Here is an 18,057-nt window from a genome sequence, read left to right on the forward strand (position 1 = left end):
ATATGAAGTTCATGGGCAAGAGTTTCATTGAGCCGATTAAATTGATAGGTAGCATTTCGTAAGGTTTTGAAGTTCGAGCAATAAAACGTTTTAAGACATGATTATGAATTTCGCGTATATGAGTTGAGTGAAAATAGATTGTAGAATAAGAAGTACGTTTGATAAAACAATGCATTTTGAAATCGGTATGAGTGGGTATTTTGAATAATCATAAACAATTTGGGTATAAAATATGATCGAGTTTGCATAATAAGATATTTTTGAAGAGATGTTTTGGTAACGATCACCTAGGTAAGGGAATCACCCCTAACTCGTTGGTGAGGTCGTTTTAAGGGAAGAGGGGTGGAGTCAATCGTCAAGGTAAGGAAGTCACTCCAATCTCGATGATACCTCTCCACTAGTTGTTACAAGGAATATGAATTTAAATTATATGAAAATCATGCATATATAAATGTATCGAAAAGGTTCGATATGTTGTGCGTGTGAAAAGAGAAATCAAAGGTAAACTCGAGGTTGAAAGATTGCATCGTATAAAATGAACAATAGAAACACATGTTTGACCAAAGTTTGGAGTGTTCCAAATGGAACTTTGACTAACCAAAGTGGTCGAAAAGTCTTTTGAATTTGAGAAGCATGCTTTGGCCTAATAGGTAAAATACTCTCGCCGACAAGTCGGTTAACGGTATTTACCCTTCCGGTTACTACATGTCCCAAATCAATCGAAGTTTCGAGACTTGGCGGGATTTATAAAAAAAAAAATACCAAGGAGTGGAACTAGTCGACAAGGTGCGGGTTTCACCCCTAACTTGACGATTTCGTATCCTAAGTGTGGTTGGTACTCGTCGGGTCAAAATTTAATTTCGACATGTTGACGAGGGTCCACTAGAATTTGAAATTTGAGTTTTACCATTAAGATGTGGATTTCACTCCTAGCTTAATGGCGATATCTCGTGTAAAAAAAGAATATGTAGATTGAGAGTCGTTCACCAAATTGTGGGTTTCACGCCTATTTTGGTGAATTCGTCTCGAGTGTTTACGGATTTAGAATAGTCGAGTAAAATGCATGAGGGAAAGAGTATATTAAAGGAATAAACAACAAATATAAACTCACAATGAAGCATATTAAGAATAGCACATAATGAGTGGGACAATAAAACATGTATTAGCACATAATAAAGCAAGTATAGCATGTCAAGTGTTAACACATAAGCGACATATATGCTTAAAAGATCAAAAGAGAATAAATAAGAGCAAATAAGGTAGCATGCAAGTAGTTTCAAGTAAAACATAAGAATAAGGCTCTAAAACTATAGACTAGGCTAAAGCATTCCTACTTTTCCTAATTCCCTATAGTTATGGCTCTGATACCAATCTGTCACACCCCAACCAATGGCGGAAACATCGGGATGAGACGAAGTGTGAAGATTGCTCGAGACATCATAACGCTATTTGTGACAATAATTTAATAATCCAAATTTCATTTCCAAAATAAATTGTCAAAACATTACAAGAAAAGCAAATAACAACATTGTTCAACATAACATAAACAAAATTGATACAACACTTTAAACCTAAACGTCTAAGTGAGTATCTAGGCATCTTTGCTATCCGTTTTCATTTCATCATCATCAACCTGTAACATGTTTAAAAATACAATTCAATGCAAAAGCAAAGGCGAGTATACAAGTTTGGTACGTACATAGCATAAGATAAAAAGTGTGAACAATTCCTCATGGCAAGCATATGATTCAAGATAACATTAAATATGGCATGTGTCTAACATATCAAACCAAGAAAACGCAATATGCTCAAGACATAACCTCAAGTTTACGGGCGGGTCGTTAATCCTATAGCGCTACATATGTCAAGGTTTGGCTCGTACGAAGTTAATGATAAGTTCAACACATAAGAATAACCCAAGTTTAAAGTATCAAGCCATCACATATACAAGCATGTTATAGGAACGTTCATGTGTTTAACAAAGTGTTCATGTGTAAGTTTTCAATAGGTAAACATGTTACACCCCAAAAGTGGTAAAAGTAAAAAGGGGAAATACGAGTATACTCACAAAGTTTGCATACGTTTTCCGATTATCCAATTGTTGACGAGTAGAGATTTAGAGTCCGAATGTATAAGGGTTAAAGTTCAAGTATGTTTAGAGTCGAGATTCGGTGTTTAAAACAACATAAGAATAAGATATGAGAATAACATGGAAAATAATCATTTAGTACATTTGATGCTTGTTCTTGACACTAGGAAACTCGAAGGAGTTTAGATGTTTTCATGGAACAAGGTTCCATTAGAATCGTGACAAGTTATCATAGTCTAGGATGATGTAATCTAGTACCCCGACATATGAACACTAGTTCATCATCAAAGATTCGATTATTCGAATAATATATTTAGGTTATATAATATATGTCCAATAGTTCAAGCATGAGGTAGAAGATTAAAATCTTCATTTTGGTACCTCTAAATGTCATAGAAGTCATGTAGGAGGTAGGAAGATCAAGTCTTCCATTTAGGCACCTCTATGTGTTCACCACTACACTTGATGTAAAAAAAACAACCAAGGAGGGTCATGAACATACAATAAAGAATAAGAAATATACACACTAACTAAGAGAAATCATCAAATCATGTGAGGATTGTATGTTTGGACAACCCAAGTTGTTCCATAATCACTCATGTATCAAAGACAAAGTTTGACATGACTTGTGGGTTAAAAACCCTAAACAAAACACCAAGTTTATGAGGTTTAATCCTCTGATTTTAAATGTCTCAACCTTGTTTTTAAGCTTAACCAACCATGGGATAAGTTGTAAGCATTAGGACATAGGTATGAGATGTGTTGGACACAAGTTGCATAGGTTTAAACAAGTTTTTGATGAACATAAAAACAAACAGAAAGTTTATGGACTATTTCGGGGCATTTCCAGGTCTGATTTCTCCAAGGAGAAGTCTAGGAATCGAACCCCATGATTATACAAGCAAGTAGGAAAAAGAATCGAGTGAATCGGATAAGAATTGAGTGAGTTATGCTCATTTTCGTGAAGGGGTGTCAATCTACTCGAACCCTTGCTTTCAGCTACGGTTTGGTGGATGTTTTGTGAGTTTTTAGGGTTGCAAAAGTGGTAGGGAGGCTGGTTATAAGTGGTATTTATAGGGGGAAGGATTAGGGTTTCAATGGGTTGGGCTTTGGAAGTGTTTAGAAGGGGTTACACCTTGAAACTAGCCCACAAAACCCAACTATATGGGCTGAATTTTGCTGAATTGGGGCTGCCATATTTCTTTATTTTTTTATTTTTTTAAAACATTATAATGAGTAATTTTGTTAGTTAAGTTGTGTAATAATGTGCAACAATGTTTCCCCTAACTTGTAACAAGGTGAAATATGAAATAAAACATGATTTAACTAGGTAAAAAGTGTAATGTACAAGTTTTATTTACGAAGCAAGTTCCGTATTTTACAACGATTACAATGAAAGAATGGTTATAAGAACACAAGATTTCCAAATTTAGAATTTCACGTAAGGTTTCTAAATGTAGGAAGTTTGAAAACGCAGGGCGTTACACTAACATGGAGGGTCATGGTGGTCATGAGGGTCATGACCACACCCTATAGCCTTATGAAGTTGTCAATTATAGAAAGTAAAACTACCTTTTTTTAAGGTGATCCGTAGTGGGGCGCTTTGTTCTAGCATGGCGCTGCGAAAACGTTCAAACCCGTTCCAAATATGTCAGGTTTCGAGTTTACTCAACGAATTCGGGTTTGATTGCCATCCCTATGTGGGTTATCATGTATATAGTTATGTTGCTTTTTGGATAAAAAAGTGTATGTAAAATCTTTGCATATATGAAGTAATATACTTGGTAGTGGAAGATTCAAATGAGAAGAAATTTTTTGTAAGAATAAAAAAGAACAAACTTCAACCAATAAGATGTTTTATTTTACTACATTTAATTTTTATATTTAATATGAGTGTAAGGGTATATTGGTAAAATTAGATAGATCATTAATTGTTAGTCTTCCCTTTTAATAGCTAACTAATTTAAATTTGTAACTTATTTAAAAAAAATATATATATGTTTAATTTAAAGTGTATGATAAATTATGAGGTGTGTAGGATGAATTACGAGTTGTGTAGAATAAATTTCAGTATGTGTATGATAAATTTAAAAAACGTGTAGGATAAATTTTGATATGTCTAGGCAAAAATTTTAGTGTGGAGGATGATAGTCTTTGTGACTAATTAATTAGTCAAAAATAATAATAAATGAGATAAGAGAAAAACAATTTAATGTTTTACAATTGTAACCTTTGTTCTTTTTTTCTCAATTTAATTGTCTTCTCAAATGAACCTCCCCCTATACTTGGTAACCTATATGTCGTATGATCCTTATGCCTTTTTGGTGGACTCTAACATTTAACATCTGAGGTGTTAACAATGACCTAACATGTTAATTAACAGTGTATATGTTAACGGGATATTAAGAGATTGAATTAAATTTTTTTTTTCTTTTTAGACCAAAAACCACTAAAAGTTAGGGTTAGTATGAGTTAACGAGATTAAATCATTTCATTGGGATGAAATAGGAAAAATTGGGTGATTTGACACCAATGTGAAGCTCAGAAGAGAATTTACCTTTTGTTTCTGATTTTTAAGAAACAAGGTATATGATCGCAACCATTTGCTTACTCGTCAGGGTGTTAGGAGTGGTTAAACAATTTGGAGTGGTAAACCAAAAAACCAATCAATCAGAGTGCGCCATGGTAATCAGTCAAAAGTGTTTAAACTTTGCTGAAAATTGTTGGCAACGGTTTAAACACTTGCTGAGTGGCAAACTTTTTTTTTATTTTCTGTTTTTTTTAAATTAAGATAAAATGGAAAAAACATCAACTTTTTATAAATAAAAATAAAGCATTATTAAACACTATAAAGAAGCAACCCAACTATGCATATATGTGTTGTAATGTAAGTTTTGGGAGTCTTTTAAAAAAAAATGGTAATTTTCCTTTTCAACCCTAAAGTTTTAATATTTGACAATTTAAGTTTAAACTTCTATCTTTGTTTCCTTTTTAACCCTAAAGTTTTAATCTTTGACAATTTACCCTAAAGTTTTATTCTTTGACAATTTAAGTTTAAAATTTTTAATCTTTGTTTCCTTTTTAACCCTAAAGTTTTAATATTTGACAATTTAAGTTTAAAATTTTAATCTTTGGTAATTTAACCCCTTTGGTTAATTTGATTTTTTACTTCTAATTCAAAAGTTTCCATCTTTTGCGATCTAACCACTTTGATTTTTTTTACTTATGTGTTGTAATCTTGGCTTTGGGGGTTTTCCAAAGAAAAAATGGTTATGCATATGGTTGTTGTAACCTTTGCTTTAGGGGTTTTACAAAAAAAAAAATTGATTTTTTTTACTTTTCACCCAAAAGTATTTCATAAATTTCTTTTAACCTAAAACTATTTTTTTTTTTTACTTTTAACACTAAACTTTTTATCTTTTGCAATCTATCCTCACAAATTTTTTTACTTTCAACTTTGGTCCTTTATAGTTTTCATTTTCCGCAAATTTTTCGCTTTATGCTTCGTTCTAAATTTTGTGACTTAACACATCGCAACGTGCGTCTTTGGTTTAGCGTTTTTACGTTTCGTTCTAAATTTTGCGAGTTAACACGACACAATGTGCGTGTGTGGGTGAACGTTTTTAAATCGTCTATTTTTTCCTGTTTGACAGATTCAACATAACGTGGGCGTCCTAAATCGACTTAGTTATAACTAAAGAATCCCCGCCGCATTGCGGCAGGTCGTAGTTCTAGTTACATTTTAAATAATAATAAAGCATTACATTTTAAATAAAATCTAACTTTAAAAAAACTAAAAATCACAAGGCCATCCATATTTTTTTGCGATCTCACGTTTTCTAGCGAGTGTGATTTTCAACATCGCAGGGTGAACATTGTCGGTAGGCCGATTATACGTCTCCAAGTCCTTGTCGAACATTGTTTGCCGCAACCCTCTCGTTGCTCATCCGCCAAGGTCAAGTATTTTTCTTCTCGTATACGTTTAATTTCCATTATCTCTTTTTTCATGGCCTTGTACTCTTCGAATTTGTGTGTTATATCTCTTGGATCTTCGTTTCTTGAAGACGGCCCTTTGTCCTTTTTCTCCTTTCTCGTTTGTCGTCTTGGTGGTGGTGAAGGATCCTCGTTTATGTCGGGAATACCGAATCCGCTCGAGATTTCGACATTCGGTGATCCTTGTGTATAATTTTCCGAATCCGAAGACTTTCTTTTTAGACCCGAGCCGGAGCTTTCTTCATTCAACAAGAGAGTGAAATGTAGTAAAATTGGATGAGATTGATGTTTGGTGAAAATGGATTTGAAAAGGTTAATTTATAAAAGGTAAAAATGAATTTTTTTTAATAAACCAACGGCATTATAGCCGTTTGAACCTTGTTCCCCGCGTCGGCATTGATCCCCCGATTCATGTGTTTGTCGGCAACGGCAAACTGTTGACGGCGGTGTTTGCCGATCGGCAAAACCGTTTGCTGACCAGTTTGCCACTCCACTCATAACACCCTCATCTCTTACTATTAAATTAATGTGAAACACGATTAGGGTTAGTAAGTAATTGGAATCAATCAATCGTGTATGTAAATTTTCTCAAGTTAGGACCATATAAACGAGGCATGTAATTTGCTCTTAAAACTGTTAACTTTACTCGGTTTATTAGTGTTTGAAAATAATTAATTATTTAGGACAAAGATCAAATACAAATGGATCTTAACATATTAAACATGAGAAGTGAAGGAAAAAAAATCTTTTTAATTTTTTTCAATTTACTTAAGCATGATTTTAGTTGCAAAATATAAAAAAAAAAGATTTTTTTTTGTGTATTTACTCTAGTAGAGTAATTATGTACAATTACACTAGAGTGATTACATAATTACTCAATTAGTATAAATACACGAACCCTTTTTAGGTTATGGGCTAAAATATGTGTTTGACAAGATAAGAAAAAATTAAAAAAAAAAATCCCCCATTCACTTATCACGTTTAGTATGTTAAGCAACACACAAGATTTTCAGTACAAACCAATTTATAATAGAGACTTGCAGGAGCCGTATAAACACTTATACATATTACTTTAATTGTCATATATAAGACAAGTTTTTATCGCATAACCTCTTCTCTCTTGCTACATGTAATTTTCATTTATCCACTAGTTACAAGTGTTTATGAGATTCCTACATTTCTTTACGTCAAATCGGTTGCATATTGAATGTACCGTGTATTGATATATGTAAAATTGCATTTTATAAATATAATAATATCAATTCTTGAAGAAACACTGGATAAATGACCGGAATCAAATAATTCATGGGGTTAGGTTCTGCATAAAAAGGGTTGGTTTTCTCTCGTTTGGTTTAAAGGGACAGATCTTCTCTTCTTCTCGATAGCTGCAAACAAACACCGTCAGCCTCGTCACGGGGAGAATGGGGGTTCTCTCCGTGACCACCTTCCGGCGTGAGAATAAGTATCGGTATATGAAGAAGAAAAGTGTAAGTGAAGTGAATGTAACTTGAATTTTGTACCTGAATTACTCTTCTATTTATAGCCGGGAGTTTGGGCAGGAAAACCTGTTATTGAAATGTTGACGGAATATGCTAACTCCGTAAGCGGTTATTTCCCCCTCCGTTAATCCTCTTAATCTGACGTGAGAGTACACGGATCGCTATTTAGATCAACGTCTGGGGTATTGCCACGTGGAAAGTGGGCAAGTGGAGGTTCCTTCCAATTTCATGCCATCATCGTGACTTCAACGGAGCCTAGGATGATGACACGTGGCCCAGATGGTTATAACCGTCTGGTGGTGCACGGTTGAGTCTTCTAGAAGATTACAGCCATAATCCAGTGTGACTCCTTATCGTGTGGTATCAGTGAAGTAAATAATATCCAAGCCTGGGTATTATTTAAGCGGGAGTGTTAACTGGGATTTTTATCCCTGTTTGTTATGGAGAAAAGCGCAAGAATTCATTGACTTTCTTTTGACGCGCAGGTGTTGTCTGATATTTCTCTTCTAAGTTCTCTTTGTAGGATCAGTGCGCGCCGCGCAAGGTCCAAAGAGGTTTAAAAGACAAGGTTGTTGTATGGTCCCAAGTACTTAGAGCGAGGTTTTTGGGACCTTACCCCTTCAATTATTTATTAACTACCACCTGAGATGACAATGTGGCTAGTGTCTAAATATCTCAAATGATGACTCTAATACCAACATGTCATACTCCACCTCCTGGTAGGCCCGAAAGGTATGTGAGGCACATGTGAAGGATTAATATCAGTTTCATATATACAACGGAACTAATATATAAACAAAGGTTTCACTAATTTAAACACACCATATACAAACATCAGGTCTATAGTCAACCAGGTTTCATAAGGTTTAATGTGACGTAGCAGCAACATTGTTACAAAAGTTTCATGTTTCAAAAAGAGGAAACCTAGGTCAATTATCTTGGGTAGCATCACTAGGTTTAAGAGATAACAATATCTTTATCATTTAACTCCTTAGAGACATGCTTAGAAAAATACTGCTTCTATTGGTCACCCAACTCCTTAGAGACATGCTTATAAAAATACATGAGCTTTTGTTGGTAAATATAGTTAAAAGGCACGTTTTTAAATAAGAGATAACAATATCTTTATCACAGGTTTGATTAGCAAAGACCCGTATCATTAATGTCCACAAAGGTGTTTCCACTAAGTACACATGCGATGCATGTTCCAAGTTTTACATATGCCTTCTATTGCGGTGTTTCATGAGCATTTAATGTATATATTGCTACCAACATACGCGTATAGTTAGCTTAGATGTTCTTACACGTTAAACAAATTGCATGCATCAAGATGTTTTCATAGTGTTTTAAAATCATAGCATTCATCTCAGTTTTGTACAAAACTAGTTGATGTCCAGTCCGTGTTGCGGGGCGATAGCCGAATAATTCTCAACCAATTAAAAAAAAGACTACTATAATTTTGCTAGAAAAAAAAAATAAAAACGATGATAAGACTATAATTTTGGGCTCAGGGCAAAATTGTAATTTTTCAGTACTAATGAGCCAGTGTTACGAAGCTACTTGACACGAAAAAAAATTAAATCGAGTCAACTAACTAAAACAAAAAACCTTTATAGTTTTGCTAAAAAAACTAAAACGATGGGAAAAATGTAAATTTTAACTGAGGGCGAATCATAATTTTAATTCAGGAATAAAATCGTAAATTAAATGAACCGACAGGGGAGTGCCAGACAGCTGCCGGCATGACTGTAATTTTACACTGGGGGCAAAATTGTAATTTTACCAGCAAAACAAACAAAAACGATGGACAAAATGTAAATTTAAGTTGAGGGCAAAATCGTAACTTGGCTGTGAAAAAAAACTAATGGCAAAACTATAAATTTATACGGGCCAAAATCGTAATTTTGAACTGAGGGCAAAACTGGAAATTTTAGCTGGGAGCAAAAGCGTAAACTTATTTTTTAGTGGGGGTAAAAAGATAATTTTGAACTGATGGGAAGATCGTAATTTTAAGAGGAAAAACTAATGGCAAAACTGTAAATTGAACGGGGCAAAATCGTAATTTTGAACCGGGGTAAAATTGAAATATTTAGCTGGGAGCAAAAGCGTAAATTTATTTTTAAGAGGGGGCAAAAACATAATTTTAAACTGATTGCAAAATCGTAATTTTAAAGCATGATAAAATCGTAAATTTGTTGGGCTAATATGAGAGTTCGAGACAGTTACCTTGCACTATTGTGTGACATCAACTACTATTCCCCTCATGGGTTTTGTAGATATTGAATTAAGTTGTATTTACCTTATTGGGATTTTGATCGTACAATAAGCATCTTGTCAAACTAGCGTAACTTTAATACCCAAAAATTTAAAAATAGTAAAATAATAAATGTCATTTAATTATGCATGTTTTAAGGAATTTATTACATTCTAAAATCGATTTCGTGATTATCGTTTTATTTAATGTTGTATTACTTGACAATTTTATATTTATATTACTTGGCAATTTTATATTTTAAAATTGATAACTAAAGTTAATAATTTTTTTTAACGGCCAACTAAATAATCGGATAAGCATCCTGAGATGACCTCAATCGAGCAATTGCATTCCCTCCTCCATAACGGTCAGAGTTGGATGCATACCTGAGCCACCACTTCCGGGGAAAACCCGCCGCCTGAAGGCCCACTGCGGTAAAACCCGATTCGGCTTGGTTTCGAACTAGAGACCTCTAGAGAGGCCTAGTTCTAAACTTCATTGCTACCACCAATGTCCTTCAATATCGATTCCCATAATGGGGTTTTTCCTAGATTTATTGGTTTTCCTTCTGAATTAGTGTATAGACATTATTATTGCCTATGTGGAGATGGATATGATCAAATGGTTCCGCCGGTGGCACAATGATACTCCAGTGGTCCGTCAGTGATCCAAATTTGCCATTAAAAAAATTGTACTTTATTTGTAAATGACTATAATACCCATATGGTTAACAGACTTGATAGACAAAGTTAAAAATTTGGACAAAGTTACAAAAAAAGAGTTTAGGGACTCAAGGCGTTAAACATTTTAATTTTGGAATCAAGTGGTTAACACTCTGATCAAAAAGTAATTTTCACTAAATATTATATCTTTTATATTAGTGCTTTCACTCTATGTCATTAAGAATGTCGAATAACATACCCCTACAATCCTCTGCCCAGCCAATGTTTTCAAGCAACTTTTAGCCATGTAAGCACTTCCATGCGCAACCAAATTCGTGACACAACTGTTTACAAATACGACAAGTGTGACAGATAAAACCGATATTGAATTCTTTGATATCAGGCAAGGTCCATAGCGTTAAGGATTCTTTCTCGGCCTTCAGTGTTCAATAGACATGCCAGGCAAAACAATCAAATGCTTACATTATCGCGCTTCATTTCTGATAGCTTGGCACACAATTGTTGAGCACACAAATGAGCTTTAGTTACCTGAAATCCACTGATTGTACTCATCCATTCTAATTATAAATGAGCTTGACCAAGGGGTGCCTCCTCCACCATAAACCTAAGCATTTGAGAAAGTTAGGGAAATTGTGTGTATCATTCAGTTCGGTTTTAACTAAAGTTTCGGTTACTGAGAACGTAATACCTATCGTTTTGGTTACCCATTAGTTATACAAAACGATTGGGTTAATAGTTAACTGACCAAGGGGCCTTCATTTTTGGGTCTGGCTAAATTGGACAAAGTTTAATACATATTTGTTCTTTGTCAAAAACGAAAGACACAACTGATTTGATACATATTTGGGTCCTAGACTCCTAGTACACAATGAAATTCTGGATTTCCTCCCTTAACAATAGGCATACAATAAGCGGTTTGGTTAAATCGGTTTTTGTAAAAGTATGTTACCAAAACCGAACTAATATAGTTGGTCATTAAATATATTAAAACCCAACCATCGGTTTTCCATATTGTTTGGTTATGGTTCACTCACTCCTAAACAAATATAACTAATGTATTTTAAAAAGCCTGACAAATATAATTATTAAAAAATGATATCACTGAACCGGTTAAACATGCATACCTTTGCAATTGCAGATGTATCAGTACCATGCTTATCCGTACTCCTTAAGCACATTTTGAGATTTTTCCCTTGCATGTAGATAACGGCTCCGATAGGCCTGAGGTTACGATCATATATGCCACATCACCCCCGATTTTATCCAAAAAAAATCATATTCAGGACAAATATTTAGATTTGATAAATATCGTCAGTTGGAAGTACCTCAAACCAGCTGCTTCACTCTTCATGCTGAGTTCTTTGCCAATAACATCACTTAAATTCGAATTCCCGTCGATCCTAACCCCCTGAAAAATAAAATCTTTATGCGTTTATATTTATGCTTTCACGTTGCATCATTAAGAATATAGAATAACATACCAGACACTCCCCGTATAATCCTCTGCCCAATCTAACTTTAAACACCTTTTCAAGAAGCTTAGTTGCTAAACTCTGCTGGCTCGCCACGTAAGCACTTCCACGTGCAACCAAATTCGTAACACTAATCTTCATCAACTGTTAACAAATACGACTTCAGCTAAGACAAGTTACAACCATATAATAGACACTTAAAACCATAGTGAATAAGGAGTAAAATGCCATTTTCAACCTTGAGGTTTGGTCAATTTCACGACTTTCATCCAAAGGTTTGTTTTTCCGCATCTGGATTCAAAAGGTTTAAAATCTTGTCATTTTCGTCCGGCTCGTTAACTCCAACCATTTTTCTTCGGTAAGTCAGGGGTATTTCTGTCTTTTTTGTTGACTTAAAGGGTAATTCGGTCTTTTTCAAATTATGCTAAATGCTTGTACATAAAGTGAAAAAGACCGAATTGCCCTTTAAGTTAACAAAAAAGACGGAAATACCCATGACTTAACGGAGAAAAATGGATGGAGTTCATAAGCTGGATGAAAATGGCAAGATTTCAAACCTTTTGGATCCAAATGCGGAAAAACAAACCTTTGGACAAACGTTGCAAAACTGGCCAAACCTCAGGGACGAAAATGCCATTTTACTCGTGAATAAATAATATTTATTAAGGGTGTTAGTTTATGGAGAGCATTAAACCTGTTCAAACAAGTGTGGATTTGTGACGCAATTCAACTTTGAACGCCAATTAGATAAACCGATATTAAATTCTTTGATATCGGGTAGGGTCCATAGCCTAAGGTCTCCGTCCTCAATGTACTTAAGAACCGTTTCCACTCTTTCTTGATCTTCGGTGTTCAACAGACTTGCAGGCCCCTGGTTACCAAAATACGTAAACTTGCAAAGAAACTTTATAAAAGATTCTTGAAACAACAATTAAATCCCTGATTTACTTACGTTATCACGCTTCATTTCTGATAACTTGTCACAAAAATAGTTGTATGCAGCAGAAGAACTGTTCTTCTCCAAATTGACTTGAAGTGAGAGACTGTTGTTACCATCTTGATATAGATGGATATCCGACAGTGTGGTTTTCCGGTGATCGAATCCTATCACCCTAAATGTTTTAATAATCAATTAGAGAATTAAGCGATACAAACAAACGCAAATCAAGAAACTTAATTACATACTGGCATGATGTTCTTCGTGAAAGCTCAACTGCAAACCCTTTGGGGCCAATGAAATCAAGAAAATAAGATTTCTTCAGTCCATCGATACACAAATCTTCAACCCTGTTTAACATATGGAGATCCAAACGTATAATTTTATATCATTTGCAACCGAAAATTGTGAGTTACAGCGTGAGAAACTGAGAATGTTGCACCGAGTTACCTGAAAGGTTCGACGGACGAGAAAGGCAAAATGAGGCATGGGAGATTGAGGTGACGGTGAAAGAGGTGAGCAAATAGAGCCGAGAAAGCTCCGGAAAACGAAGGGTAATTGTAGAGGACAATGTTTTGTGTGCGTTCTTCGCGGGCTTTGGTTAGTGATTCCAGTGCGGCATTTGATCGAAAACCTTGCGGGCGTGATGATGTTCTTGTTAGGAATCGAGATGCTACGGTCCAGTTCTTGCTTATGAGTGAGATTGAGTGATTCCAGTGCGGCATTTCGATTGAAAATCTTGATATTGATTCTTGTGCAAGGATTGTACATCATAACACTTCTGAGTTCAAATCATAGTTTTTTTTTTCCTAAAACATCAAAATGATTAATGTTGTTGGTTATAATAAATTTGGTTAGAGCATTCACATTCCATTCCATTCCCTATCCCCATGATCGCATCCCTATAATTTAACTAAAAATCAACATTCCCTAAATCTAACTCTCATTTTCTAAAAAGAGTAAATTGTCATTTTTGTCCCTGAGGTTTGATCTTTTTTGCGACTACCATCCAAATGTTTGTTTTTCTGCATCTGGGTCCTCGTGGTTTCAAAATCTTGTCATTTTCGTCCCTATGGGCCAAACCTCAAGGGAAATAAGTCGCAATAAATTGCCAAACCTCAGAGACAAAAATGACAAGATTTTGAAACCACGAGAACCCAGATGCGGAAAAACAAACCTTTGGATGAAAGTCGCAAAAGTGGCTAAAGTGCTAAACCTCAGGGACGAAAATGACAATTTACTCTTCTAAAAGCCTCCCACATCCCATTCCCCATCCTCATCCCTATGTTCTTGTTTTTCCATCTACATTCTTAACTACTAATTATTTTGTCTTATTATCCTTTCTTCTAAAAATATTTTCTAAAATTTTTTTATAGAAGTTTGACTATTAATTATTATTTTCGGGTTAATCGGAAACAGTTTAACCCAACAGGGATGAAAACGAGTGTATGGGATATATGTACATGATACGTGAATATCAGAATTTAGATCAACTAAAAAGTTACAATAGCATATCAAACCAATAAAAAAACAAGTTGTAAGAGATATTTTACATGATAAGTGGATATCAGGATTCATCTTGGTTAAAAAGCGCACCTAGGGGCGAGGCACGAGTGTTGGAGCCTTTTGTTACCCAGGGCACGCTTTTTCCCAAAAAGCGCATTTTTCCAAGAAGCGCCAAATTGGGGGGGGGGGGGGGGTTTCTAGCCTGAGGCGTGCGCATCTTGTACCTGGGGTGTTTTATGCATCAAGCTGTTGTACCTTGGGCTTCTGGCTGGCATATGTAGGTAAAATCATATAAAAAAACCTTATTTATAGCTATATTTTGGGCAGGGGAACTTATTTATAGCTAAAAACCTATGGGATATATGAAAAAACCATATGATCGTCTAGCACCTCGGGTACGTAAAACCTGCCACTTTTGCGCTTTGCGCCTCGGTCTTAGACCTCGTCGCTTTTGTGCGCTTTGTGCTTTTTAAAACCAAGGGATTCACATCAACTAAAAAGTTACAACTTACAATAGTATATCAAACCAATAAGAAACAAGTTGTTTTATAATTCATTACATTATATAAGCAACAACACTATAAACTAAAAAAGCAAACTTTATGATGTTTGTTTCCATAGCACACGTTTTCATCCAATCGATTAGAGCAAGAATATTGTGATATTCTTCTTTAGCAATCATAAATTGATCTACGCCTCTTTTTCTAATTTTAAATCCATCTCTTGTTCAAGGTAAACCTTAAATAAACCAAAATTGTTTTGTGCCCCCTGCTCTCCTTTCTCTGATAACTGCCTTTAATAATTCAGCAACAGAGTTAAGGCTATGTCAGGTGGGCATAATAAACCAATCAGAAGCTAACCAATTGCACATCAGCTATGATTAAGGTATACCCAAAAGAATCTTTCGGACATCCATTTCCAAACCATTACTGTGAGATTATTTATATGAGCACCAAATTTACAAAAGGACGTGTCATGTCTTATTATGTCACCTTCCATGCCTAACCATAACATGATATTTGTTGGCATACCAAAGTGCTAGCTATGTTGTCAAAAGCCCTTCGGGCACGCGTCTAGGCCCTCAGGCGAGGTGCAGGGAAAAAGCTCTGTTGCCAACTAGGCAATCCGGCAACCTTTGGGTGAAACTCCGGCCAGATTTCAGTCATATTCCGGCAAAATCGGGCAAACTGGTTTGTAACTAGTGGTGGAGCTAGCCCATTAATTTAGGGGTATCCCCAATTTTTTTTTATCGTCCAATCATGCAATAACAAAAAACGATAATAAATAAATAAAAACAAATACCTAATAGATTTGTCCTCTTCTTTTTTTCATAGCTTGAAATCGTTCCATCACATCGTAATTCTGTGACGTTCTGTTTCTTACGTTGCCACCCATACACAAAACAAAAGGATATTTTATTGTTTTGGGGCTTGGGCTATGTTTGTCAATTGGGCCTCTTTCAATTATATTATACTTAATTTGGGTTAACTCTATCATTTGCGCTTAATTATTATTATACAAGTCTGGTGTTGTAAAAGGTTTGGGCTTATAAAATTTGGAATTTTAATAGATTAAAGTAACCTATTTTTAGGGGTATCCCCGTATTTGTTCAGGGGTATCATTTACATAAAACCGGAAAAAAAAAATACGCTACGAAGACGAGGTTGAGCCATAGCCCGTGATACCCCTCTTAATACTATACCTCTGCCTGCCCCAGACTGAAACGTTCAAAAATGGGCTGGAACCAGCCTAAACTAGCCCTGAAAAAGCCTACAACATGTCTAAAACCTCAAAAAAAACATATATTTATATGCTATGCGCCTGACCTATCTCGGCCTCTCGCTTTTAAAGTGCCTTAAGTCCCAAGGCTCACCCTTTGTGTCTTTGAAAAACAAATCTACATTCACCCAAAGCCACATTCTAACCTGTTTCTTGTGAATTAGATATGTAAATCACATCTAACGAAATATACGCTAGCTAGAAAAGGAAACTAGATGAAACAAAACATAATCAAACCTAATATTGAAGTAATCAGCATGTCAAAAGGGTTTATCTCGCACAAGCATTTTATCAAATAGGTTGTGGGCATAGATTTTTAAGTAATCAGCTTTGTGAGTTTGGATTTAGGATGTGAACTAATCAGTAGAGTAATTTTGTATATCTAGTGAACTGCAGAAACATATAAGGAAGGAGAAATGAAAAGTTACCTTGTGAAGAAACGATTGAAGCAGGTGTGGATTTTGCAGTAGCAAATTGCGGTTTGATTTTGTACCAGTCAGATAAAGATTTCCAAGCGGCGGGAATTCGGGTTGGTTTGTTTCTCTACAACACTGATTGATAAAAATCATATAAATAAGTTTTTTGCCGGTTCGATTCCAATAATAACAACGATAGTGCTAGTACCCATAAAGGTATTTGTTAAACTCTCTTTTTTTTTTAAAAAAAAAAAAAGAATTTTAGAACGGAAACTTTCTTATATTACACTAGAGAAAAATGCCCGGATAGTCCCTATGGTTTCGCATTTTTTCACCTATAGTCCCCAATTTTCTAAAATTACCTGAATAGTCCTCAACTTTTCATTTTTTGTTCCCGGATAGTCTCTGGGTCTAACTTCAGTTTGTTTTCTCTGTTAAGTGGGTGTGAAATTACAAAAATACCATTTCCTTTAAAAGACCAAACCACAAGGACTATTCGAGCATCTTTTTCATTTTTAGAGAAAAACCCCACCACCACACTTCATCTACAACCTCCACCCACCATCACCCTCCTCCACCTCCACCCACCATAAACTAAGTGGGCCCACCATTTTCATAAAAATACAAAACCCAACCCTTCACCCAATCCCTTTTTCCCGTGCACCCTAACCATCATAACCCTCTCCACAGCTCCACCCTCCACCGGAATATTATGGAAGTTGTACCGGAATATTATGGTTCACATCAGACACATGGAAGCTGACTCGAAGATATTTAATGGCGGATCCGGAGCGGCGGATCTTGATTCAAGGAATCCGGCGCGTGTTGTGGTACCGGCGAGGTCTACCACGTCAGATCTGGTTTCGATTGAAAACCGAAAACCGAACGAGTTACACCGTCAGATGTCACCTTTGCAGCATTCTTGAAACTGTGTGCATCCGTTTCTCACCTTTTTTGCAACAATAATACATGAATTTCCAATATAAAATTTCTACATACGAGGGATCTAAAAATCCTTGCATATAGTGAGGACTGCAAATTGCAAAGACTTCATTTTTTTATTTTCAAGTTCATAAAATTAACTGAGATGTAAAGCTGAATTCAGGACAGAGTTTAAAGCTGAATTTAGTGAATTAGTTGAAATGTAATTTTTTATGTATTGTTTTTTATTGCTTGAAATTAACTGAGATGGTGACGGTTGAGGTTGGGTGAGGCAGAAGGAGGTGGTGGCCGGAGTTTTTTGGGTGGTGTGCGGCCAACGTTGGGATGGGGATTGGGGTGATGAAGATAACATGGGTTGGTGGGTCCCATCAGTTTGTTTTAAGATGAGTAAGGGCATTCTAGTAATTTCACACATAGTTAACAACAAATACTAACCTCCATCCACGCCAGGGACTATCCGGGAACAAAAAATGAAAAGTTGGGGACT

General features: G+C 35.4%; 1 protein-coding gene across 2 annotated transcripts; it reads right to left on the reverse strand.

Moving 5' to 3' along the window:
* Positions 1 to 10,685: 10,685 nt before the first annotated feature.
* Positions 10,686 to 16,806, reverse strand: LOC110884795. Of its 2 annotated transcripts, none has more exons than XM_022132512.2 (10): positions 16,641 to 16,806; positions 13,378 to 13,736; positions 13,176 to 13,277; positions 12,943 to 13,102; positions 12,685 to 12,861; positions 12,000 to 12,134; positions 11,844 to 11,926; positions 11,643 to 11,739; positions 11,047 to 11,122; positions 10,686 to 10,934 (listed from the first exon to the last, which is right to left on the reverse strand). In XM_022132512.2, exons 2-10 carry the CDS (start codon positions 13,650 to 13,652, stop codon positions 10,897 to 10,899), a joined length of 1,143 nt encoding a protein of 380 aa, XP_021988204.1. In that variant the 5' UTR covers positions 13,653 to 13,736; positions 16,641 to 16,806; the 3' UTR covers positions 10,686 to 10,896. The 2 variants fall into 2 exon arrangements, with proteins under 2 accessions (XP_021988204.1, XP_035834911.1); XM_035979018.1 differs by lacking the exon at positions 16,641 to 16,806 and adding an exon at positions 14,524 to 14,618.
* Positions 16,807 to 18,057: the final 1,251 nt, after the last annotated feature.

The sequence above is a fragment of the Helianthus annuus genome, chromosome 10 (genome assembly GCF_002127325.2).
Source record: "Helianthus annuus cultivar XRQ/B chromosome 10, HanXRQr2.0-SUNRISE, whole genome shotgun sequence".
Lineage (NCBI taxonomy): Eukaryota > Viridiplantae > Streptophyta > Magnoliopsida > Asterales > Asteraceae > Helianthus > Helianthus annuus.

Excerpts from the sequence above, each read along its gene's own strand:
- LOC110884795 (XM_022132512.2), bottom strand. The coding sequence starts at position 13,652 with ATGCCGCACTGGAATCACTCAATCTCACTCATAAGCAAGAACTGGACC. Across the intron at positions 11,740-11,843 it reads AGTGAAGCAGCTGGTTTGAG|GCCTATCGGAGCCGTTATCT; the intron begins GTACTTCCAACT and ends TCGTAACCTCAG. Across the intron at positions 10,935-11,046 it reads GTACAATCAGTGGATTTCAG|GCCGAGAAAGAATCCTTAAC; the intron begins GTAACTAAAGCT and ends TGAACACTGAAG.